Raw genomic sequence first — 26,641 nt, 5'->3', positions numbered from 1 at the left:
TTAGAACGAGTGAGAAAGATTGAGGAAAGTGAGAGCTGGGTGTTTCTTTTCCCTGTTTAGTTTACTGTAAGGAACTTAGGTTATTTTTGTAATTTGTAACTTGGAAAGGAGAATTTTAAAGTTTATATAAAACTTAAATTTACTGATGAAATATATGTTTAGTATAAAATATATAAAAGTGTACATGTTGCAACTATACAAGTAGATCAGTCTTTAAAACTTTAAATGCATCAGTTTCAGTACCCGTGTAGCTAGCTCCCAGAGCACGAAACAGCATTCCAGAAGCCCCCGGCTCTTCTCCAGTCACTAACTCACCAGCCTGCCCACCATATATTGCCATTTCTAAGAGCATAAGATTAGCTTCTCCTGTTTTTAAATAGTAAATAGTTTTTAATATAGTAATAGTTTTTAAGTAGTTTTAATAGTTTAATAATTTTTTAAATAGTAAATAGAATTGAGCAGTGTGTATACTTGAGGGCCTGGCTTCTTTTGCCCAGTATTGTTGATAATGTTTATCCATACTTCTGCCTGTTGTAGATATATTACTCTTACTACTAAATAGTCCACCCAGAACCACTGGAGAACGCATGGGGGTCACTGTGATAATGATGCAGGTTACTTCTGACTACCCTGAAAGAACCACCTGGGTAGTGACTTGTAAAAAAAAGGTGCCTTGAAAAAAAAAAAAGAAAAGGTGCCCATGGTGGATGATTTTGATAAAAAAAAAAATTGCTTGTACTTTTTTCCCCCAAAACACTGCCAAGCTCTCATCTTATATAAATGTCTTACTTGAGTTATTGGAGAGGGAATAAGTAAAGAAGTAAGAACTGGTAAATTTTGAAAAAGATTGTTATTGATATAGAGTAATATAATCGGGCTGCCTGTTGTGATTACCATGAACAAGTCTGTAAGACTTGCCTATGATACCGTTACTGGGAAGGAATACTTCTTTTTCTACTTCCTTTGCATTAATTGTTTGGATAAAGAGTTATATTTGGCCCATGAAAACTGTTGTTGAATTCTCACAGCTTTATTTAACTCAAGATGTATTTCTAATAGATTAAGCCTTGACGTTCTCAAAGAATAGTAATAAAAAAGTTTTAAAAAATTGTGACTGAATTGAATCATTGCATTCTTAGGTGTGCAAGGAAATTTTAAAATTTTCTGGAAGAAATGTCTATCTAAATATACACCGATACAAACATGTATACATATACACACATATATACACATGTACAAAATATTTTTTTTTAAGATTTTATTTATTTATTTGACAGAGAAATCACAAGTAGGCAGAGAGGCAGGCAGAGAGAGAGGAAGGGAAGCAGGCCCCCCCGCCGAGCAGGGAGCCCGATGCGGGACTCGATCCCAGGACCCTGAGATCATGACCTGACCCGAAGGCAGCGGCTTAACCCACTGAGCCACCCAGGTGCCCCCATGTACAAAATATTTTAAATCCCAGCAATTACAGATTCATGTCTCATTGTAACAGAAAGTAACCTTTATTTGATTATATACTCATTATGTGTTTTACTTATCTAATAAAAACCTCTCAACACAGTTGCTTCACTTTCTGAATTACACTTGTAATGTGGGACAGGATTCTTGTGGATATTTTAGCAATTAAACTCATTTCTAATTCCAGGTCCTGGAACACTGAGAATTGGGGCAGGAATAAATGGCAATGACAGATTTACAGGTTTGATGCAGGATGTGAGGTCTTATGAGCGGAAACTGACCCTGGAAGAAATTTATGAACTTCATGCTATGCCAGCAAAGAGTGATTTACACCCAGTTTCTGGGTATCTGGAGTTCAGACAGGGAGAAACTAACAAATCATTCATTATTTCTGCAAGAGATGATAATGAAGAGGAGGGAGAAGAATTATTCATTCTTAAACTAGTCTCTGTATATGGAGGAGCTCGCATTTCTGAAGAGAATACTACAGCAAGATTAATAATACAAAAAAGTGACAACGCCAATGGCTTGTTTGGTTTCACAGGAACTTGTATACCAGAGGTAAGTAGTGAGCTTGGGGAATTTTGGAGTTAATAATTCCTTGTAGGTGGATTTGTTTGGAAGTTGGGAGTGGGCTTTCTTTCATTTGGTAAAAGTGCTTAAGTATCTGCTATAAGCCCTGAAGTATGCTAGAGTCAAAGGTTGCAAAAGTATGCTAGAGTCAAAGGTTGCAAAAGTGAATTATGAAGTCTTTGCTCTTATAAGTTCACAGTTTGAATCAGAGGATTAATCAGCTGATAGAAGTAATACCGAGTTAGCAAATGAAACTTTGGCAGTTATTTTTAAGGATAATATACTTCACAGAATGCACAGAATATTCCACCTGTCATTTACTTTGGCTACTCTCCGGATACTGCATAAGTAAGTGAAATGATATGTATTGAAAGCTTCTGAATAATAGTAATTGAAACTTTATTAAAATGTGATTTTTTTGAGGGTTTTTGTTTTTTGTTTTTTGTTGTTGTTGTTGTTGTTTTTTGGTGAAATGTATTTGAGTAGTTACAACATTCCTCCGCGCGTTGGGTGTGATGCCTTCCTTATCACTTTTCTTGGCCAGCTTCATTCATTAGGCTGTTTTACTGTCCTTATCAGTTCCTTCCAAGTTTTCAAAGATTCGTAATCATCTTGGTTTCCTGTTCAGTAATGTGAGATCTCATGACACCACTTCACAGGTGTTGAGTGTGACAACAGCTCCATACCCATGAAGGGATGCCAAGAAACAAGAGTCCTTCCTTTGCAAGTCGATTCTTGTAGATTTAGAAGGGCACTGTTGTAAATTGAAACAATTAAGAAAGCCATGAATTAATAGAGGGTGAAATAGTATCGTGGTCATAGGCCTGATTTAGCTCAAATTGGGGAGCTAGCTCTCTAGACTGTCTTAATACCCTTCTTAGCTCTTTGGTTTGGTGATCATCATAAGTGATTTTCAAATAGTGGGCTTTTTCTATACCAGAAATACTAGAAATACCCTACACTAGGGAGGGCAGATGTCATACAAATGATAACTTAAAGAAGAAATATGTTTATCTATAATGATAATACTTTTAATTATTCAATCATTAAAGAATTTTACATGTTAGATTTTTTATATACTCGACAACCTACAATATAACCGCAACACATATTACTTATGATTCTTTTCACTTAATAAGGTTAAAAACTGAAGCTTAGAGACCTGAAAAAATAACCCAAGTTGAATTAAATAAGACAGAATCAATGCCTGATTTAAAGCTTGGCAGTTCTCAGCACTGCCAAGCTGAGGAGTAAATAAATAAATATTAGTTTTACTTTTTTTTCTCCTAAGATACAGTAGGATGAACTGGAATTTGAACCTATGTCTTGTAACTTCTAGTTTTGTCTTTCCCCCTATTTTTAGTATCATCATCTCTATTTTCAAAAAGACAGGTGGCTTCATCAGGTTGTGAGACCCATTAAGGTGCCATGTAAAATCAGCTTCCCTTTAATTCCCTTTATGACCTGGCATCTGCCACAATAGCTCTGGCTTCCTCCTGGTCAGCATACTTGTCAGACTCCTCTTTGGTCAGTATGTTTCAGTCAGACTTGCATGTTTCAGTTCCAGTCTTGGCACTTGGGCTTCCTTGCCTCTAACTGGAACACTGTCAATCCAGATCTTCAGAGCCAGTCATTCAGCAGTTCTAAACACATCTCCTCAGTAAAGACTTGTTTGTTTAAGGTAATTGCCCATTCCCTTCTCCCATCTGGTTGTTCTCCATCTCTTCACCTGCTTTTACATTTTTGTAACATTGATTATACTCTTAAATTTCCTTTGTTATTTAGATGTCTACTTCTTTATTGGCTATCCCTTTCTATGATAGAGATAAAAGAACTCTGAATGTAATGAAGTCTTATTGTTCTTTATTGTATCTCCAACACCTAGAATGGAACATAATAGGTATTCAATAAATCTTAATTGAACTTATGAATGTATTTTAATAATAAGACATGGGAAAGCTCATAGTTCAAACAACAAACACATTTAGATTCAGTTAGCTGCATAAACAACCAAACCAAACCAAACAAAACATAAATGTCAAAACCCTGCCCAAAATGAGGAATAGGTTTTGTGTGTTTCTCTGGCTTTGTGGGCCATTGTAATGAGTTTTTAGTGCTGGCTTGTCTCACAAGTTCCATTGATAGATTGTGTTGGTGTTGGTTTACCTCCATGTAGATATGTAGCTTTGCCTGTTTATAAAAATCTTGGAATTTGAACAGGACCAATCAAAGTCTTTAATTGCAGAAGAGAGAACTTTGCTATGTGGGCCACAACACCTATACTATTAGAACTTCTGGAAAGGAAGAAAAACCAAATGAGAGGGAAATAAAATATATCTATATTGGAAAGAGTAAAGTTTAGATGGTTTATATAAGAAAGCATTGTTGAGTCTACAGATTCAACATTGGAATTTGTCAGGAATATTATAGAATTTTCATTCCTGAAAATATTAAGAGTATAAGTTTGGAATTCATATTTTTATCTTGGTGTAATTTGAAGACAGGAGTAATATTACTCTTATCATCATCAATATTTATTGATTGCTTACTCAAGTTGTGACTTGAAGTACAAGGCAGACCAAAGGGTTTTAATGTATTAGCATCTGATTTCACATCGCAATTAAATTCTAAGAAACTACCACTTGTCAAATGAATATAATGTGGAGGAGGAATATCTATAACTATCTGTCAAGACTATTTAAATCCTTTTCTGGTTACATATGTCTGTGAGGATGGATATTTTTCATATATTTCAACCAAATAACAAGTAACAGCAGAGAAATTGATTGTGAAAGGAGATATGAGAACCTAGCTGTCTTCTACTAAGCTAGGCATTGAAAGAGATATAAGAAATATAATTCAGTGCCCCTTTGTCACAAATTTTTTAGAAAATATAGTTATTCACATAAAATACACTGCTTATATTAGCATGTAATGAGTTTATTATTTTGAAATGAATTAATATATCAATATTTACGTTCTTTTCAGTTTTCAATAGTAAAATGGCAAATATCATCAGATTTCACCAACATTAGCAAAAACCTCCTTGGGGTTCTTAATAATTTTTTTGAGTGTTTAGGGGTGTTGAAACTAAAAATGTAAGAATTGCTGGTTTACTCTATGCTTGGAATTGTCTGCAGGGTTTAAATTTTGTAGATATTTGCTTGATTTTTGGAAATAAGAACTACTATTGCTTCCATAGAGTCTTTATTGTGTTGTTGCAGTGACAGTGAAAAGTTAGTTCTTTTTCTTATTCCTTCAAAAATGCTGAAGGCAGTCAAGGTATTTAAAGACTTGTAAGTCAGGTTATGCTTTTACAATTTCATAGATTCATGAAATAAAATAATACGAAGGTTAAAACGAAAGCATAATCACACCTTAAATAATTAGAATATGCAGCATATGACACAGTCTGTACTTGCCATATTCAAAGAGTAGATAATTATTTTGTGATTTGTTCCATCTTACCCAGGTACGCCATATTCTTCTAAACAGCAGGTGCTTAATAAATTATAATTGGAAGAATGAATAAACCTGTATGTTGTTGAGCGCCCTGATGGGGCCATGCCAAGTAGGATTCCAGGTGGTATCTGTATTGAACAGATGACTGAGTTTTGTTGGGTCTGTAGCATAGCAACCACATTCTCATGTTTTCGTCCCGTGTTTTGTTTTTCTGTGTAATCTTTGATGTTACTTTCCCTCCACCTTTTTTTAACACTTATTTTTGTATGTCCTACAGTCTGATATACCCAGTAATATAAAGTAATGAGATTGCTTTTCATAATGTTATTTTTTATAACTAATACTTGGAGTGCATTTTATATTTATTAAACTCACAGCTTAAGAATAAATTTAGAGACATTTTGAGAGGATCTTTATAAAAATGAGAATATTATTTAACTTGGACTATGTTTGTTTTTAAGCACCTGGTGTATGTTATGTGAAGAGGTTCCTGTAGATATAAGTGATATTGATATAATCTGATATCACAGATCTTTACCTAAGTGTGAAACACAATAAAAAATTAATTGGATATGTAATTTTAGGCATTAGCTTTAATCTTCTATTCCAATACAGAAAGCCAATTTATGGCTCAGTGCATTATTTTTTTCTGGGAAAATATGTTTTAAAAACTTTTCTGATGGTTAAGCTTTGTAATTACTCTCCTGCAAATCTGAAGATTGAGGAAATTTTTGACTCAAAAGAAAACAGCAGTGACTACTGTTCTTTCTTTTGAAAAACTGATTGATGGTGGTTTTGATGATTATTTCTTGATGTTCTGCTTCTCGTATACGGGCCTAAACATTTGCTTATATCTTGATTCCAAAGGCAAATAGATGTATAGAAACATCTAATTGTTTCTGACATACATCTAACATACATTAGATGTATATACAGAAAAAATATTTTAACTTTTTATTTCCTGTCTTAATTATCTTCTGTCATTAATAATGCCGTCATCTGGTTCAGTATTTCCCAAAGTATGTGTGTGATGACCTTAATCAGAAATAGCTCGTGTGTATTCCAGAACACCATTCCTGACTGAGGACTCCATTTCTGAATCAGAATCTCTGTCAGGGAGATGGGATGGGAATCAAAAATCTGAATCAAAAAATATCTTTTTAAAGTGGAAAATTTCATATATGTATATATAAAAAAAGAGAAAATAGAATAATGAACCCCAGTGACACACCAGCTAAGCTTCGACATTTATCAGCCTTTTGTTAGTTTTCTCTCTCTTTTTTTTTTTACTGAATTCATTTTTATTTATTTATTTAAAAAGAAATCTTTTTTTTTTTTCTCAAAGATTTTATTTATTTACCAGAGAGAGAGAGGGAGAGAGCAAGCATAGGCAGACAGAATGGCAGGCAGAGGCAGAGGGAGAAGCAGGCTCCCCGCTGAGCAAGGAGCCCGATGTGGGACTCGATCCCAGGATGCTGGGATCATGACCTGAGCCAAAGGCAGCTGCTTAACCAACTGAGCCACCCAGGCGTCCCCTGAATTCATTTTTAAAGCAAATCTCAGATAATATGTCATTTCTCTGTAAATTCTTAAGTATGAACAGTGGATTTTTATGGACCTTTGACATTTGAAGCTTCTTCCCTATCGGCGAATTGTAATTTCCTTTATTGAATAAATTATTAATTCATTAGATTTTCTGTGAAACTGTTATGTGTAGCACATATTTGTACACAGTTGTATTGGGTATAGACAGCTTCTGTTTTGTTTTTTTTTTTTTTAAGTTAAAATTTGTAGCTGATACATTTTAGTTAGGACTTTACTAAATGAAAGCGTGATTAAATAGCTTTTCCCCATGTGATTCCTGCAAGTAAGAAGCTCCTTTCTTAGTCTTGGGTGCTGCATGGTAATGCTCATTGACTTGGTAAGAAGTTGTAAGGAGATACAACGATTCCTGAATGTATCTTTGGATCTGTTTCATCCATGCCTCCAGCTAAAAGGGGGGAGTTCAATATTCATATATTGGGATTAGTGGTTATTAATATAACTCATTAAAAATGTTCATTCTGGTTAAATTTTGGGGTAGAATAATAGGACATATGTGTTCCCATTATGATAGGGAGCAAAATGGGTGGAAATTTTTTTTTCAATATGTAAGCATATGTATTTCTTTTTTTTGTTAAGATTTTAATTATTTATTTGGCAGAGAGAGAGAGATCACAAGTAGGCAGGCAGAGAGAAAGGGGGAAGCAGTCTCCTTGCTGAGCAGAGAGCCCGAGGCAGGGCTCGATCCCAGGACCCTGAGATCATGACTTGAGCTGAAGGCAGAGGCTTAACCCACTGAGCCACCCAGGTGCCCCATCATATATATTTCTTGATAAAATGAGAGAATGTAGCATTATTTTTTGTAATTGTGTATGTATCTATGTTTGTCAAGGAGAAGAAATACAAAAATTTTACAGTACTTAATGTACAGGTACCAGAGAAGGTACTAGTTTTATCTCCACCCAAATCCATGAGGTATCATGATCTTCATTTTAAGGAAAAATTACGTGCCAAGTGATAGAGTGAAGAAACTCAGGACTTTGACCTTAAAGCCATACTCTTTCCATCACACATTTATGTACCGGCAGCTGTGATGAAAATGCTGATGTAGATGCCTAGGTAGAAGGTGGGGATTAAATTAGATGCTTATTGAGCACTTGGGTTTCTGTGCTGCTTCCCCTTCTCTGCAGCCTCAGGTTTGGAAGGCCCCACCTTCAGAGCACTCAATTCTGCCATCGTTTGTTTGAGGGGCTCCTAAAGATCACTGCACTATGCCAAATTGAATAGAGAAAACAGAGAATGTAAGCGGAAATGGGTTAGACTACTACTCAAAAACTTAGTGACATGTAAAAGACAGGGACCTAATAAGCAGTTTTATACAATGAATTTCAATACTTAATACTGCAAGAAATGTGGTATATAGCTAGGAAAAAACCTTTAAGTTTGCTAGCAAAAGCATGCATCAGAGCAAACTGCAGGTTGTATATTCTTGTGAAATAATAGAAGGAGGGTTAATCTGAAATCGGAGGGAAGATTGTCACATTAGTGACATTAGTGAAGTATGGCCAGAAACATGTGTGTTGCATGAAGTAGCTGGTAGAAGTTTCAGTTGTGTTTGTGTGTTCCCCCGTGGCTTGTTTCCAGTCAGTGCAGTTTTCTGTGTTCACCGTGTTTCTTGTTGATGAAATCATATAAACAAATGTGAAATCCATGTTGCAGATTATGGATTATGGATTATGGATTATCCATGTTACGCTCTCAGATACGGGAGTTGCATTGGAACAGTTTTATGATTTCAAAACCAATGTTACATCATAACTGATTATACTTGGTCCATTTCGTTCCATCCTATAGTTCTCTTGTCATCTCATCCAGTCTTTAAATAGCATTTATATAATGATATATTTATATACCATTTGTATGTGGCCTTAAATACTATTTGCATATTGATTCCTTCCAAATTTGTCGTGTCAATCATGACCTCTCTCCAAAGTTCCAAACTCATTTCTCTAGCTGCCCACTTGACACATCTCTTGGATATTTCATTCTGGACATGTTTAAAAGTCAACTCTTTGACCTTTACCCTAAAACCTGTAACTAACTGGTGGAGGAGGGAAAAATCAAGCCTGCTTCACCCCATCCTGACTTGGCTTGATTTATTGGAGCTTGCTAAAAGTGGGCCACAACCACTCTACTTCTCCATTCACAAGTGGCTCTGAAGGATGAGGGCAGAGCAATGAACAGCCCACTTAGCCATTCACCTTATGTGAAGGGAGAAATGGCCTGAAGTTATGAAGACACAATTTGAGCAGTGCTAATGACGTGGTCTGGCAGGGGCTTGGGATCATCAAGACTAGAGACAATGAAATTTGGGATGGAAGTGAGCACTAAGTGTGGGGCTGTTTTACTCCAGAGAGAGCAAAAGCTCATTATTATTGGAATTATTTCTTGGAATTAATTCTTACTTTAGCTAATAAGCTTATGTTCTTAGTAGTCTGCCAGACCATCTTCTGAAGGCTAAAAGAATGCCTGCTGTGTCCATGGGGAAGCCTGCCTCAAAGGGACTTATTTTATGTGAAGGAGATGTAACAACAGGCACACAGTCATAGGATTGTCATAGGATTGTCTGCCCTTATTCTATACCACATCACCTGAAGCAGCTGGCTTATGACAGTAATGGGATGGCCAATGATAGACACAGCTAATGTGCCAGCTCAGGGACTGCATCTTGTAGGCTGGGTGTCTTGTCAGCCATGATCTTGTGTGTATCCAGTGGCTGATACCTGTCCAGTGTTCCCTGTACCTAGGCTACCTAGGCTGAGGGGGCAAGAGGTAGAAGTAAGAGTGACCCTACTTCCATCACTTTTGGTGACCAACTGCCAGAATTTGTGTTTCCCACTCTTGTGTTTTAGGTTCTACTGGATTTGAAGTTCTGATTCTGGGTCAGGGGGTGTCTACCAGGAGACACACTGGGGACTCCCCTAAACAACCACCTGTCATTTTGGGCTTTTCATTCCAGAACCCGCAGGCAAATAAAAGAGTTACAGTATTGTCCAGAAATACTTGGTCTTGTTTACTATGGGGCACCTAAGGTTGCTTTTACTCTTTGAAGTAAGGTTGTTGAACCTCAGGATTTACTGGAATATATCCTGGTGCTTCACTACTCATTGGCAACTGTTTTGATTATTGCCTATTTGTGGGTAAATTTCAAATCTGTTCTTTCCAGCATGAACGTTGGCACCAAACTGACCCTATCTAATGCTGACAGAGGTGTTTATGATTGATAGGAAAAATAGAATGATATTTTCTAAATTGGGGTTTGTATTTTGAGCTCTATTCATTGAGTTTCAGTACTTTTTTCTATGAATTACATATATGCTTACTAACATAAAAATAAAATTGGATTAAAAAACTAAGAATTTAAGAATATGAAGACTAGGTGGTGGTCATTTAGGTGTCTGACTCTTGATTTTGTCTCAGGTCATGAGATTGAATCCCATGTTGGACTCTGAGCTGGGTGTGGAGCCTGCTTGGAATTCTCTCTTCTTCTGGCCTTCCCCTGCTCATGTCCTCTCTCTCTCAAAAAGTAAAAATAATAAAAGTAATTAAAAGCTCTTCTAACTTCTTGCTTCATATAATTTTTAAGAATTATCTTAAGTGTTCAGATAAAAATATTTTCCGTCTTAAAAATACCTACAGACATGTGTATACATATGTATATGTATATGTGACAAAACTGTAAAAATATATTAAGTATAACATAAGTGCCCTCATTGACCTGACTTTTGTCTCCTCACCAGATATTTCTCAAGGCTCTCGCCACTTGTTACTTCTGCTGTTCTCAGAATTATTTTATGAAATCCATATTACCTTTTATCCATGTTCTCCCTGATGTCGTGTTCTACTGTCTACCCCTTACTTCCTCCCCCCATTTGGTTTGTCTATGCTCAACTTTCATAAAACTTTGAGTTTGTCTTCCTCTTTAGATTTATCCACAGAACGGACTGCATATTTTCTTTTTCTTGTAATCTTTTGTACCATAGTGTCCAGCATAGTGCCTGGCACATGTGCATGTATGTGCGCACGCGTGCGCACACACACACACGGAATCAATGAATGAATTACATGTACAGTGAACTGTTTATAATAATTCCGTTAGTAATTTCTGTATTTTGTATTTTTGTAAAATGTATAAAAGACAGACAAGAATGTAGAGCTCTCCTTAGAGTGTTAGAAAGTTACAGAATTAAGATAATGGTAAAAGGACTCCATGAAAGTATTATAATTTTATCACTGATTTGAATTGGTGTGTACTTATAAATAATTTATGATCAATTTCAGATTGCAGAGGAGGGATCCACCATTTCATGTGTGGTGGAGCGAACCAGAGGAGCTCTGGATTATGTGCATCTGTTTTACACCATCTCACAGATCGAATCTGATGGCATTAATTACCTTGTTGACGATTTTGCTAATGCCAGTGGAACTATCACATTCCTTCCTTGGCAGAGATCTGAGGTAAATGCTACCTTCTTTGTTTCCTTGAAAGCCTATTAGAAAGCTTTTCTTTATCTGTTGGTTCTGTAATTTGTTTGCAGCATCTTGCTGTTTAGGCAATTTAAAGTATTTAGATCATTAGGTAAATACCATGGTTTAAAATGTTTTTGTATTTATTAAAGATTTTATTTATTTAAAGAATTTATTTATTTATTTTAGAGAGAGAAAGCATGCTGGGGGTAGGGGGTAGCGGTTGCGGGGGCGGGGAGGGAGGGAGAATCAGACTCCCCATTGATCAGGGAGCCTGACTTGGGACTCAGTCCAAGATCATGACCTGAGCTGAAGGTAGATGCTTGACTAACTGAGCCACCCAGGTGCCCCCATTTTTGTATTTATTTATGTAAAAAGAAAAACAAGATTTTTGAATGATGTGTGTTACAGTTTTATCTTTTCTTTAATACCAATATAATAAAAATGGTGTGGATTGAAGGTTTGTCATTTTGGGTTATTTATTATTGCTGATTCAATGGGAAACTGCAGAAATCTTTTTTTTTTTTTTTATTTTTTTTTCTCACCATAGGAAATACCCTCCCCAATGTCCATCACCCAGCTACCCCATCCTCCTACTCCCCTCCCCTCCAGCAACCCTCAGTTTGTTTCCTGAGATTAAGAGTCTCTTATGTTTTGTCTCCCTCTCTGGTTTCATCTTTTTCATTTTTCCCTCCCTTCCTCTATGATTATCTTATTTCTCAAATTCCTCTTATCAGTGAGGTTATATGATAATTGTCTTTCTCTGTTTGACTTATTTTGCTCAGCATAATACCTTCAGTTCCATCCACGTTGTTGTTAATGGCAAGATTTTGTTTCTTCTGATGGGTGCATAGTATTCCATTATATATATATACCACATCTTCTTTATCCATTGATCTGTTGATGGACATCTAGGTTCTTTCCATAGTTTGGCTATTGTGAACATTGCTGCTATAAACATTTGGGTGCACATGCTTCTTTGGATCACTACATTTGTATCTTCAGGGTAAATACCCAGTAGTGCAATTCCTGGGTCATAGGGTAGCTCTATTTTCAACTTTTTGAGGCACCTCCATACTGTTTTCCAGAGTGGCTGCAGCAGCTTGCATTCACACCAGTAGTGTAGGAGGGTTCCCTTTCTCTGCATCCTTGCCAACACCTGTCATTTTCTGACTGATTAATTTTAGCAAGTTGAAATTTTAAAAAGCTATTAATGAGGGGCAATAAAAAATAGAGGCTCTCACCACTAGGAAAAATGAGGCAGAAGAGAGAATTAGTGATAGAAGACCAAATGATGAAGAATAAAGAAGCTGAGAAAAAGAGAGAGAAACAACTCTGAATCATGAGGGGAGAATTCGAGAGATAAGTGATACCATAAGATGAAATAATATTAGAATAATTGGGATCCCAGAAGAAGAAGAAAGAGAGAAAGATGGGCAGCAAGTATATTGGAGCAAATTGTAGCAGAGAACTTTACTAGTTTGGGAAAGGAAACAAGTATCAAAATCTAGGAGGCACAGAGAGCCCCCCTCAAAATCAATAAAAATGGGTCCATACCCCATCATCTAATAGGAAAACTTACAAGTTTCAGAGAAAAAGAGAAAATCCTGAAAGCAGCCCAGGACAACAGGTCTGTTACCTACAACAGTAGAAATATTAGCTTGGTAGCAGACCTATCCACAGAAACCTGGCAGGCCAGAAAAGACTGGCATGATATATTCAGAGCACTAAACAAGAAAAATATGCAGCCAAGAATACTATACCCAGCTAGGCTGTCACTGAAAATAGAAGGAGAAATAAAAAGCTTTCAGGACAAACACAAACTAAAAGAATTTGCAAACACCAAACCAGCCCTACAGGAAATATTGAAAGGGGTCCTCTAAGCCAAGAGAGAGCCTAAAAGTAACAGACCAGAAAGGAACAGAGACAATATACAGTAACAGGCACCTTACAGGCAATATAATGACACTAAATTCATATCTCTCAATAGTTACCGTGAATGTAAATGGGCTAAATGTCCCAATGAAAAGACACAGGGTATCAGAATGGATTAAAGAAAACAAGATCCATCGATATGTGGCCTGCAAGAAACTCATTTTAGACTCAAAGACCCTCCAGATTGAAAGTGAGCGGGTGGAAAGCCATTTACCATGCTAATAGACATCAAAAGAAAGCTGGGGTGGCAATCCTTATATCAGATATTTAGATTTTAAGCCAAAAGACTATAATAAGAGATGAGGAAGGACACTATATAATACTTAAAGGGTCTTTCCAACAAGAAAATCTAACAATTTTAAACATCTATGCCCCTAATGTGGGAGCAACCAACTATATAAACCAATTAATAACAAAATCAAAGAAACACTTTGACAGTAATACAATAATATTAGGGGATTTTAACACCCACCTCCCTGAAGTAGACAGATCATCTGAGCAAAGATCAACAAGGTAATAAAGGCTTTAAATGACACACTGGACCAGATGGACATCATAGATATATCCAGAGCGAATGCAACAGAATACACATTCTTCTCTAGGGCACATGGAACATTCTCCAAAATAGATCCATCCTGGGTCACAAATCAGGTCTCAACTGGTACCAAAAGTTTGAGATGATTCCCTGCGTATTTTAATTCTTTGAAAGAATTAGTAAGATTGATACACCCCTGGCCAGACTTATTAAAAAGGAAAGAAAAGGACCCAAATTAATAAAATCATGAATGAAAGAGGAGAGCTCACAACCAACACCAAAGAAATACAAACAATTATGAAACTGCAGAATTCTTAATGGTATTCTGCTTTCTAATCAGGCACTGAGATGTTCTTGTAACTATAATCTCAACTTTATTTTTTAATATGGGAAAGTGAACTAATTTTTCTTTGTTTCAAGTGATCTCCAATTTTATCACAATTTCTGTGAACTATCATCATATTTCTGAATAGGTGCTCCAGAAATAAGTGGCACTTACAAGTGAAATCAGGATGAGATTGTGCCTGCTATTAGAAACTTTTTTAAACATTCTTTTGGTCTATCATGTTAGATATTCACATCAGTATAATTTTTCATTAAAAATATAAATAACTTACATGTCATCAGTGACAAAGTAGTAAAATAGTTTAATGATTGCAAGTATAATCTATGAGAAAATTTCTAAGGGGGTTAGGAGTTAATTGGATGAAAAAGATAAAATTGAGAGGAGACAGATTTAGAGTTAATACTAAAGAAGAATGATCAAATCTATAATTTGGGGGAAGAAGAAACTAAATATTTTATAACAAAATTCCTCCAATAGCAGGCTTCAGATAGAGCCATGGTAAATATTTGCTGGTCTTTGGGAAAATTAGGAAAACTAGCAAGTTTTCATAAGGCTAAAATTATTCAGTTTTAAGGACCGTATTTTAATCTGATGCTGTCTTTTTCACTCTCTTGGATTTAAAGTGTTGTTTTTCTTTAGCCAAGTTAAAGTGGTAGTATATGGTCCTTTTTTAATATTTGTATTTGGAAAACAGGGCTGGTTCCACAATTTTCCCTTGTGGAATTTACCAACTATGAAATGAAGATATAATTTGAAACCATTGTTTTATAAAGTGGATTCGTACACATTTTGGAAGGGAAAAGAACTAATCACATTTTAGTCAGGAAAATAGTTATATGTACGCTTGTCAAGATTTATTGAAAATATTTCCTTCTATCATTTATAATTCTTTTTTAAAATATTTCATTTATTTGACAGAGAGACCAGAAGTAGGCAGAGAGGCAGACAGAGAGAGAGGAAGGGAAGCAGGCTCCCTGCTGAGCAGAGAGCCCGATGTGGGGTTTGATCCCAGGACCCTGGGATCATGACCTGAGCTGAAGGCAGAGGCTTTAGCCCACTGAGCCACCCAGGCACCCCTCATTTTTAATTTCCTTAAAAAATAATTCACACTGAAAACAGAATAATAACATTGAACAGTGCGGTTGGCTTATAGCACCATGTCTGCTAGATCTATACTAGCCTCTCTGTCTTACCAAGCCAACGACAGGGTACCTCGCTATCACTAGTGCTCCGTGATTGTACTTTCTAGCACAGACAGCAGTGTAAGGGAGCCTCCACTTCTCTGCTGCCTTCCAGATATTGGGGGAGTGTAACTAACTGAATATACTTAAATCGTATCTGAAAACCTAGCTGCAAAGGAGTCTGGACAGTGTGTCTGGGATGTGTGTGTGTGTGTGTGTTTCCAAAGGATTGGAAATTTCACTGGAAATGTGTTTTTCAAGTTTTTTTTTTAAATGGCCCATTAATTATGAAATCAATTAAGCAAGTTACGATGAAGAATTTAAAAATTGAATAGAAAATAGGAGAGCATATAGAACATATAGTAACATAAAGTAAAGACAAATGTTTTTTGTTGTTATTTACTGAGTTACCAGGTAAAATACATTTATTTATACCTTGATAGGGTCTTCATTTCACTAAAATGAATGAGTACTTTGGTATGCTTCAACCCTTTAAAAATATTTACTGCTTTATTTTTAATGTACATCTTGATATTTTGGTATTACTTTTCAGAGCAACATTTGTTAGCTTGCTTTCTGAGAGCAAGACATTTTAAATCTTCAGAATAAATATTGTTCCCTTTTGTTCAAGAGCACTGACATGACTTGTGTAATTGGTGTAATTTTTCTGAGAGCATATTGGCTGTGCCGTATATTACTTTCTAATTTAAAATCAAGATAAAAATGAACATTAAAACTAAATTCAGATTCTACCTCAGATGTACTAAATCAAACTCTAGAAAAACTACTTAAAAAAAAATGTTCTCCAAATGCTTTTGGGCCCATGACTAGTAGTTTGGAGACTGCATTTGGAGTTAGTTTGTCGTCAGAGTGTTGTCACCCTTTTTTCTGGGAGAAACTAGGAAGTCACCCTTCATTCCTTTCTGTCTCTTATTTGCTGTACTAAGTGAGACATCGGGGTTTGGGTCTTCTATCTCCATAACAAATCTTAAATCTATCTCTTTTTCTTCATCTCTACTGTCACTGCATTAGTTCATTATTTCTGGTCAGTCACCTCCTAGCTCAACTCCTAGTATCCTTTCTTGTCCTGTCCACTCTGTTTACATTCTGCCATGATACTTACTCTAAAACAAAATTCTCATTTTGTCAGTTGCCTGCTTATGATTCTTCAGTTTTACTCCACTACCTATGGAATAAAGTCCATTTTTTTTTTTTTTTGGCATGTGAAATTTACTACTGTCATGTTTTCACCATCAAAATTTGTGATCATGGTCTTTTCTCTTTTCCTTCTTGCCTTTGTATAAGACCAAAAGAAAGATATTGGCTAATTTGACAAGCTTAAAGCAAACTTCAGGAATGTCACCAATAGCATGACCTTTGCAACCAAATCCAGCAGTCAGAACTCCATCATTTCCCAGAATGAAGTCAGCAGTTTACTTCTGGCGTCAGTGGCAATCATTAAAAATACCCGTTCATGATATAAAAACCTGGGAGAAACTCTTCCAGGAACAGAAACTACATTAGACTAAAGCACTTACCTTAGTAAAATTCAGACAACCATCATTGGCACCAAGGCTGTGATTTTCTGCCTTTCTTGATCAGCAGGACCCTGACCTAATCCCTGATTGCATAATTTGGGTGTTTGGCTTTCCACCCTTTTTTCCAACATAATTTGCTTTGCATGGGAAGCTCCTTTAACAGTGTTGGCTTTTAGAACCATGCCCAAATGGGCTTTCTTGTACTATATGTCATGCCACTCCTGGTCTTGTCAGTGGCCAAGGAGCTTCTTGGCTGTATGAAGACTGAACACCTGCCCATCCTGCTGGCGCCATGGGCCTAAGCAAAAGAGTCCTTTTCTTTTTCTTTTTTTTTTTTTAATGATAGCATAAAAGGTCCCTGTGGTCTGACTCCTGATTATCTCTCTATCCGTGTTTCCTGCTGCAGTCACGGCGGTCTAATTGCAGTTCCTTGTAAGCCTATTCTTTCATGCACTGTGTGCCTTTATACGTATTGTTTCTTTCACTTGGAATTCCCTTCCCATTATTATTTACAATTGCAGCTAATACCTTAAGACTTGCTTAAAAGCTCTCTGTTGGGGCACCTGGGTGGCTCAGTGGGTTAAGGCCGCTGCCTTCGGCTCAGGTCATGATCCCAGGGTCTTGGGATCAAGCCCCACATCAGGCTCTCTGCTCAGCAGGGAGCCTGCTTCTTCCTCTCTCTCTGCCTGCCTCTCTGCCTAATTGTGATCTCTGCCTGTCAAATAAATAAATAAAATCTTTAAAAAAAAAAAAAAAGCTCTCTGTTGTAAAATCTTTAGTAGGTAGAGTTGGTTGGGTTTTTTTGGTCTGTTTATTATGTGCATAACTCTGTCATATTTCTTATTTATTGATTTAAAATCTTATAACATTTTAAATATGTGCAATATTATTGCACATATTTATTAATTATTAACTTAATATTTATTATATATGTGCAATAAACACTATGATTGCTGTATTTTGTGATTCAGAATTAAACAACAAACCTACTAACTAGCATTTTATATTGCATTTTAAATTTTTTCTTCATGATTTCTCTCCTGCAATAGACTGTGAGCCTCTTAGCAACTGGAGCCTTCTCTAATCCTGGCACATTATAGGTGTCAAAACATGCTTATTCAGTTAATAAAGGAAGGGGGAATTTTTTCACTTCAAATTTTGACTTAAATTTTGTGGAGCATGTCTGAGTTACTGCTAATTTTTAGAAGGATTGCTTGTGCCAGACTTTCAAGGTCCATTGTGAATCTCTTTTCTAAAATGCTACTAAGTATGTCAGGCACTAGACATGTATGTGTTGCCCTTTCCTACTACCCCACCACATCCCATCAGATAACATGTAGTTCCTCACTTAGGAACTCTGTACCCTGTGGTTGGTAATACCACTGTCTTTGTTACAAGCAACATGTGATATTACATTGATAGATCAATGTAACATTACACTGATAGATTAGTACATCAAATGAATATGACATTTTTCGGCCAAAAATATTACTGCTCAGCACCCATTATTATTTAAAAATAATTATTTTCTTTGGTCTCTCTCTTTCTCCCTGGTTTAGTGTTTAAGAAATGTATCATGTGAAGTAGTAACTTCAGTTAAGTATAACTTAATTGGCTACTTTATTTTCTTCTGGTAGGTGTTAAGTAATTTCTTTGTGCCTCATTGCTTCATGCTTCTGCGTTTTTGCATTTATAGGTCCTGAATATATATGTCCTTGATGATGATATTCCTGAGCTTAATGAGTATTTCCGTGTGACGCTGGTTTCTGCAGTTCCTGGAGATGGGAAGCTAGGTTCAACCAGTGGTGCAAGCATAGATCCCGAAAAGGAAACAACAGATATCACGATCAAAGCTAGTGATCATCCATATGGTAACCAAGCCCTTTTGCAGAAATAATCCTCTTTTCTCTGGGTGTACTTGGTCTACTTAAGAACTTCTTAAGGGACTTTTTGCAAATGATTGAAACAGAACTTCAGGCCCTCTAACTTCTAGGCTCTTGAAATTCTAAACTGCCATTATGAAGGATATTGTTTATGAAAGAAAATATAAAGATCAATTTCTGAAGTTTAATAATACAGGATTATTTAAATGAATTTAAAATGAAAGAAAGTATTTCTGTTCATGACTTTCAAAAAAATTTTTAAGATTTTTATTTATTTATTTGACACACACAGAGAGAAAGAGAGACTGTGAGAGAGGGGACACAAGCAGGAGGAGTGGGAGAGGGAGAGGGAAAAGCAGGCTCTCCACTGAGCAGGGAGCCCGATGCAGGACTTGATCCCAGGACTCTGGGACCATGACCTGAGCCAAAGGCAGATGCTTAATGACTGAGCTACCCAGGGACCCTCAAAATTAAACTATCCTGTTATGATATGTTACCCCTAACTAACTGAAGTACTTCCTAATTTTTGTTAACCTTCAAGAAGTAGAGTTATCACTGTCTTTTTATATTAATTTTTTTTTTTGGTCTGTGCTGCAAAGTGATAATTTTCTTAATAGTTTCTTAATCATCCTAATAAATTGAGACTGGTTTTCTTTTTTTTTTTTCTTTTTTTTTTTTTTTAAAGATTTTATTTATTTATTTGACAGGGAGAGATTACAAGTAGGCAGAGAGGCAGGCAGAGAGAGAGAGGAGGAAGCAGGCTCCCTGCTGAGCAGAGAGCCCGATGTGGGACTCGATCCCAGGACCCCGAGATCATGACCCGAGCCGAAGGCAGCGGCTTAACCCACTGAGCCACCCAGGCGCCCCGAGACTGGTTTTCTACATTGAAAGATAACAGTTCTTTTGTAGGAAAAAAGCAAGAACAACTATTAAAAGTTCTGTGTAGGAAACCTGAGAGGCTCTTCAACTCTGATTTTCTTAGTTTAATTTTTCTTAAATGTGTTGCAGATCCTTTGGGGTGGCATTAATCATGTTCTGCTCTAAGTCCAAGAATGAATTCTAGAGATTCAAATATAAGATTCTCTGGGTAGAAACAAGGAAGATTATCATTTTAACTTTTAACATTTTGAGAACTTATTGACATAGTTTATGTCAAAAGCATGTTAAATCTTCACGTAAGTCTATTCCAATGAAAGCCCTCAGAATTTTATTCTGGCAATCAAAATAATCATGCAAGATTGTTTCAAATGAATAAGTTCTTCCATGAATAATTGAGGCCAGAATATCCTGCCTCTTTTTGTGTCCTGCAGGCTTGCTTCAGTTCTCCACAGGGCTGCCCCCCCAGCCCGAGGACCCGATGACCCTGCCTGCAAGCATTATTCCACACGTCACTGTGCAGGAGGAAGATGGAGAAGTGAGGCTACTGGTCGTCCGGGCACAAGGCCTCCTAGGGAGGGTTCTGGCAGAATTTAGAACAGTGCCACTGACAGCATTCAGTCCTGAGGACTATCAGGTATATATATTTCTTAGTCCTTTGGAAATGATATGTGTACTTGTCAGATAGTCTCAACGCTTCTCTTGGAGGACTGACCGGAAGGGACTTGGCACTAATCCTATTCAACACAGAAAATAAGCACTGATGGCTCTCTAGCGTTTTACATTTCTAGAAATTAAACTACTTCAGTTCTTCGAAGCCTGACACTTAAGTAGCTATCATACTGATGATTCCTCTTTCACCTTCTATTTGTCATGGTTTTCATTTGTATTATTTATTTTTAATGTTACAGGTTTTGATCAGGTGAATTTACAGTTCTGTTTCTAACACATTTTAAATCCTCATGTCTGCGTCCATCAAATAGGACCAAATTTGTGAAGAAATTATATGCCCGTGTCTTTTCAATTTTCATTGTATTTTTTGTTCAAGTGAGCAGCAGTGTGGTAGTGGCAAACAGAAAATTGGGATTTTTGAACTGGACCAGTCTGGGTTTTTTTTATTTTTATTTATTTTTATTTTTAAAGATTTTATTTATTTATTTGACAGAGAGAAATCCCAAGTAGATGGAGAGGCAGGCAGAGAGAGAGAGAGAGGGAAGCAGGCTCCCTGCTGAGCAGAGAGCCCGATGCGGGACTCGATCCCAGGACCCTGAGATCATGACCTGAGCCGAAGGCAGCGGCTTAACCCACTGAGCCACCCAGGCGCCCACCAGTCTGGGTTTTAATTGGTCTTCTAAGTGGGTAGTCTTGGGAGCTCAGATCTTCCTAATCTCAGTTTCTTTATCATTAAGAGGAGATAATATCTGCTGGCCAGGATTGCTCTGAGGCTGGATGGCAGCATTTTAAGTGTCATGTCCTGAACATAGCACATATATCATGACACTCAGTAATCACTGCTTATTATCACAAATATTTATTTGTATTAGGCAAATGCTCATAATTTCTTTTTGGCTGTACTTCTGAGGAAGTATTTTATATCCTCCAACATTTCTGTTTTCCCAAAGAATTATCTCCTTTCAATTTAATTTTAGTTTTCCTGTTTTTCTCCTTCTTCCTGACAAAACCCACACAATGGTACATATCCAGTAATTTGTACACGCTTTTCTCCTTAAACCCCAGAAACCCTGGCTAATTGAATTTAATTAATTTTGGCTGTAGTCCAGTTAGAGAAGCTTTCTCAGATTTCTTCCTTCTCAAACTCTTTATCTTGGGCAAGTTATATTTCTCTTGCCTTGACATATATTATATCTTTAATTTGATATGTAACAATTTGCACAAGACATGATAGCTTAGCTTAGTATTCTCTGCATTTTCCTTAGAGAAATACTTTGGTCCTTATATTGGATAGTGTTCAATATCTAGGTAGTCTGGAAATCCCCAGTCTCCAGTTGGATTATCATTTTCTTTAATAACTAAAAAGAAATAAAACAAAACCTATGCCCCTATATTTCACAACTATCAGAAATCTACTACCCTTGAAGACATTTCTGATGATTTTTAGGGTACTGGTACATAGATGTTCTGTATGTCACTGGTTTCCACTTTGAACTGTGATATTTGCTTGTCCCTGAATATGTGATAATTTTTCTTCACTTCTCTCTGATGGGTCATCTCTCTCTGATCTGCTTTACCACAAAAGTAAGACTTCTTAGACTGTATGTGTGAGTATACATGTGTTGGGGGATGGAGGGGAAGTGCCAGGAAAGATCATCTATAGAAGAGGAGATAATTGAATATCAGATATCGTTTTTCTTAACCTTATTCTCAATGCTAAGGTATAGGTGGTCCCCACCATACAGGTGCTTACTTCCAGCTCTTGTGCTATAAAACAGCTAATTAATGATTGAATCACAGTCATAGGAATGTTCAAGGTTGGTACCCTGGGAGAGAAGTAGGTATTGACATAGGGTAGTTGAGGAGGCCTTTCTTAGGGAAGTGATACCTATGCTGAGCTCTGAAGTTTAAGGAGAAAATGATTAAACTAACTGAAGGGGGAAAGAACTATTCAAGACTGGTAAAATGGCATGGTTAAAATGGTTAAATGGTCCTAATGAGGAGCAGAAAGAAGACCAGTGTTTCCAGAGTGTGGAGAGCTAGGTGTCCTGGTAAAAGATAAGGTATATGGGGACTGGACCTTTCTAGGCCTTAGAGATCATGCTACACTTGTGCCTTATATTTTAAAAACAAAGCTAAGTAATTGAAAGGTATTATGTATTTATAAAAGCTCAGTAGTCAGAATGGGGGAGAATGGACTGGAAGATAAAAGTACTAGATGCAGAAAGGCCAGTAAGGAGTTCACTACCTGATTAATGGCGTAGATGTAAAGAAGTAGGTGGGCCCAAGAAACGTGTTTGAGTTAAAATGGCAGGATTTGAAAGTTGTTGAGTGCAAAGAATAAAGCAGAAGAGTGTGTCAAAAGTGACTCCCTAGTTCCTGGCACAAACAACTTGCTGCTATATAATTTAGTACTGTAGAGAGGATTGGATAAGGCATAGATTTTTTTTAAGGGAAAATCATGAATTAAAAATTCTGACAGAAATGATAAGAAAACTTTGAAATAGGCATTAAGTTTTAAGTTTGGATAGCAGAGGTTGGAGACAAGAATTTGGGAGTTGGGAATGTATAAATACTATTTGAAGTCTAAATGCATGGTAGCCTTTTTTGGAAAAAGACTCTAAAGAGAGTCTGATGAGCAGTTTTTAGGGATTGTAAGGCAACTGTTAAAATCAGCAGAGAACACTAAAAAGAATGAGCTAGAAACGTAAGGAAAAAAGGAGAGTGTGATATCATGGAATACCAGAGAAGAACATATTTCTAGAAGAGGAAATGGCTCATCATGTAGGATATTGCTAAGGTCAAGTTAAGATGGTTTCCTAAGACAGTCAAATATTATTTCTGTTGTTAAGACTTGTGGAATTACTCCACTGATGACTGTCCTCTAGGCACAGTTAATTACTTCCTTCTTGAGCTTACTATATGCCTTTTATAGCAGTTGTTTTTCTGTTCAAATTATTATATTATGTGGTTAACACTCCTTATAGAATGGTCGCCATCTAGCTAGAGATTTGTCTTGGCTGTTTCTGAATCCCAAGCATCTAAAATGGTACCATGTACATGATGTGCATTTGATAAATATCCAAAAAAGTAAATAAATGCATGATTAGGTTAATTGTACATGGGTTTCTCAATTTAGCTCTGAGATCATTAATAGCTCCTGACAATGAAGTAGAGTTTGTCCACACAAGCTAACACTACTAAAATTTAAAACTTTTAAATGTGTTCTCATGACTTGAGGGGACAATGTTTATATAAGAGATAATGAGGTTGGGGAGGAAAAAAGGGCCTTGAGACTTTGAACTTAAATAACTTTTTGTTTTTCCTCTAGTATGTGAACTTTTCTGATGCGAGATCTATATTGTGAATTGCAGTTGCAAGTATAATCAAGAAAACATTAATGCCCAGTAGACTGATATTTATTATTGTTTGGAGAAATTCTCAGAATGAAAATGTGAAAATGCTATTGTTACACACTGATTATTTACATTACCCTGATATAATTTGAACAGTTCTAAATATATGTGGTCAAGAGTTTCGTGCATCTCATTGAATTAATTTAGGAATTTGTGGATGTCACCTTTTCAGATTTCTCATTTGCCTGGACTGCTTTTTTGATGAATAGACAAACAAGAGAAATAAAAATCCATCTGCTTTACTTAGTTGGAGAATATTTATTTAAAATTTATATCAAACACTATTCACATCCACTTAAGTGTTTTCAGGTTTATATTTTACTTATGTTCTTCTGTTTCAGTATTTATAATAATTTGGGACATAGAAGACACTCTCATCTTGCACATTAATATACAGAATAATTATAATCTAGTGGATAAATCTTTTATTTGTATTTCAGAGTGTTTCCGGTACCTTAGAATTTCAACCAGGAGAAAGATACAAATATATTTCTGTTAATATCACTGATAATTCTGTCCCGGAATTGGAAAAATCTTTTAAAGTTGAGTTACTGAACTTGGAGGGAGGAGGTAAGCTGGTTACTCAAATGTATCAAATATTTATATTTTCTTGTTCATCTGTCTTGAGGATAGTTGATTCTCTTAAGGAAATACAATCCTTTGAATCAACGTTACTTTTTTTTTTTTTTTAAATGTGTGAGTTACTAGTCTTTGGGAAGAGCATCCTAAACATTAATAATTACTTCAGATAAATTTGGTAGACAGTTTTTGATGGATAATTGCTTTCTTTTCTTGGTAAAAAGAGTATTTCTATCTCCCTACATAAATTTAGAAAATTAGTCTTAAAAATTAATATTCAACTCATAGTTTTGTTTACATAGACTTTTGCTGTGAGGTTTAGTTAACTCTGAGTTAATATTTCTAATGTTTATTATAAGGATACCACCTATTGTGCTGGGTTTTTTTTCCCTTTTATTACCCATTGGTTTTTCCAAGTTGAGTGCTTTGATTTTCTTTTTTTTTTTTAACTTAGAAATATATTTATTATTATGTGTTTCTATGTAGCACAAAATATTTCCTTATATATGTAAAAAAGAATAGTATAATTGTAATGAATCACTAAATTATTATTTTTTTTAACTTTAAGATTTATTTATTTATTTGAGAGAGAGATTGTATAAGAGGGAGAGGGAGGAGAGAATCCCAAGCAGACTCCTCACTGAGCCCAGAGCCCCACATGGGCCTGATCCCATATCCCTGAGATCACTACCTGAGCTGAAATCAAGAGCTGGAAGCCCAACTGACTAAGCCACCAGGCACCCCCTGAGTGAATCACCAAATTATAGTTGTCATTCATAGTAGGTGCTCCTAAAATCATGTCTTTCCTTTCTTACTCTTTCAGTTTTCATGGTAGCTTCTTTACAGCTATCTCCAGGTGTAGCCCAGGTGAATTTAGCCATTTTAGATAATTTATTATGAATGATTATCAATAAGACAGGTCAACAGCACTTTATCCTCAATTCTGATATTCAGAATCTCCAATTTTCAAAGATTTTTGGAGTCAGGATTCATTTCATGGCAAAACTCTTCTGCACTGAAGAGATGCTTCTTATAGTCTTTATCCTATTTGGATGAACTATTTATATAGGTTTCTTCACAGAAGTGTTAATGTGTATGATTTTCAGGTGCTGCTGGGGGTGTTATGCAATGCATGTGATATGTACCATAGTCTCTTTATAAATGTAAGAAACTGAGAGTTGGTAAGGTATCAGCAGGATAATCTCTTCCTTCCAAAACCTGGTATTACTCTCTTATTATTATCTTCATGGTTTAATGAAGAAGGTTATAATACTATATAAGCCACCCAAAAGGAGAGATTGAGTAAAACAGAAATATTAAAATTGTCTTCTACTATGTAATGAGACTTTGGATTAAGTATGGAAAATATCCCCAAATTTTCTTTCCCTGTGTTCCCAAAGCCCAGGTGAAAGCAAACCAGGGAAATGGTTAAACAGTGCTGCAACTTGGTTGACTGCATAAAGCAGTAAAAACATGCTGGATGGCCTGTTTGGAGGATGGCATGTAAAAATACCAGCTTGGTTTGTCCTCCAGAGAGAAGTCCTTGCATTTTCCAAATCATATTTTCATGACACAACTTCAGTAATTAGGGGCCACTATAAAATATTTGAAAAGTTGTTCTTTGTTTCACTTGTAGTTAGCAATACTTATAGAATAGAGAAAATGGTAGTGATCATTATTGATTGATAAGAAACATTAAGTATTCTTCAGAAGTAATATTTCTGATCATAGTGATACTTGGTATCTTATATAGAAACTTTTCCCATATTTGTAGAATATGCATTGTTAGGTATTAATTGTGCATGAGTACTCAGTTGAAAACCAATCTTGCAGACTTTGAGTAAGCAATAGTGGCAGAGAATCTCATTTTCCCTCAGTGAGTTGGGATTGGAGGTAAAGAAATCTAGACAGTGGCTTCTATTCCCCCAGTTATAGTAGGGACTGTCTAAGAAGTACAGTATTGTGAGGCACTAAATTCTTTTGAGAGTCAGGGGAGCAACCATCATTCCATATCGTTTTGTCTGTAAAACCGACTGTATGTAAGATACCTACCTGCATAGATGTTTTATGTTAGCCAGAGTGCATAGTGCTGAACCATCGTCTCTCATGACTTGCAGA

At 36.2% G+C, this 26,641-nt stretch overlaps 1 protein-coding gene across 4 annotated transcripts in view; it reads left to right on the top strand.

Moving 5' to 3' along the window:
• Nucleotides 1-26,641, top strand: part of ADGRV1 (adhesion G protein-coupled receptor V1) — a 546,992-nt gene that overhangs the window by 75,682 nt on the left and 444,669 nt on the right. For all 4 annotated transcript variants that reach the window (XM_004759095.3, XM_045074447.1, XM_045074448.1 and 1 more), the window contains exons 21-25: nucleotides 1,646-2,019; nucleotides 11,377-11,553; nucleotides 18,794-18,968; nucleotides 20,291-20,493; nucleotides 24,385-24,514. In XM_004759095.3, the coding sequence (XP_004759152.2) occupies nucleotides 1,646-2,019; nucleotides 11,377-11,553; nucleotides 18,794-18,968; nucleotides 20,291-20,493; nucleotides 24,385-24,514 (1,059 nt within the window). The remainder of the gene's footprint in view (nucleotides 1-1,645; nucleotides 2,020-11,376; nucleotides 11,554-18,793; nucleotides 18,969-20,290; nucleotides 20,494-24,384; nucleotides 24,515-26,641) is intronic.

The sequence above is a fragment of the Mustela putorius genome, unplaced genomic scaffold (assembly GCF_011764305.1).
Source record: "Mustela putorius furo isolate JIRA1106 unplaced genomic scaffold, ASM1176430v1.1 tig00537350_pilon_pilon_pilon, whole genome shotgun sequence".
Taxonomy (NCBI): domain Eukaryota; kingdom Metazoa; phylum Chordata; class Mammalia; order Carnivora; family Mustelidae; genus Mustela; species Mustela putorius.
Note: the sequence above shows the minus strand (reverse complement) of the source record. Positions and strands in the feature narration are given on the sequence as shown.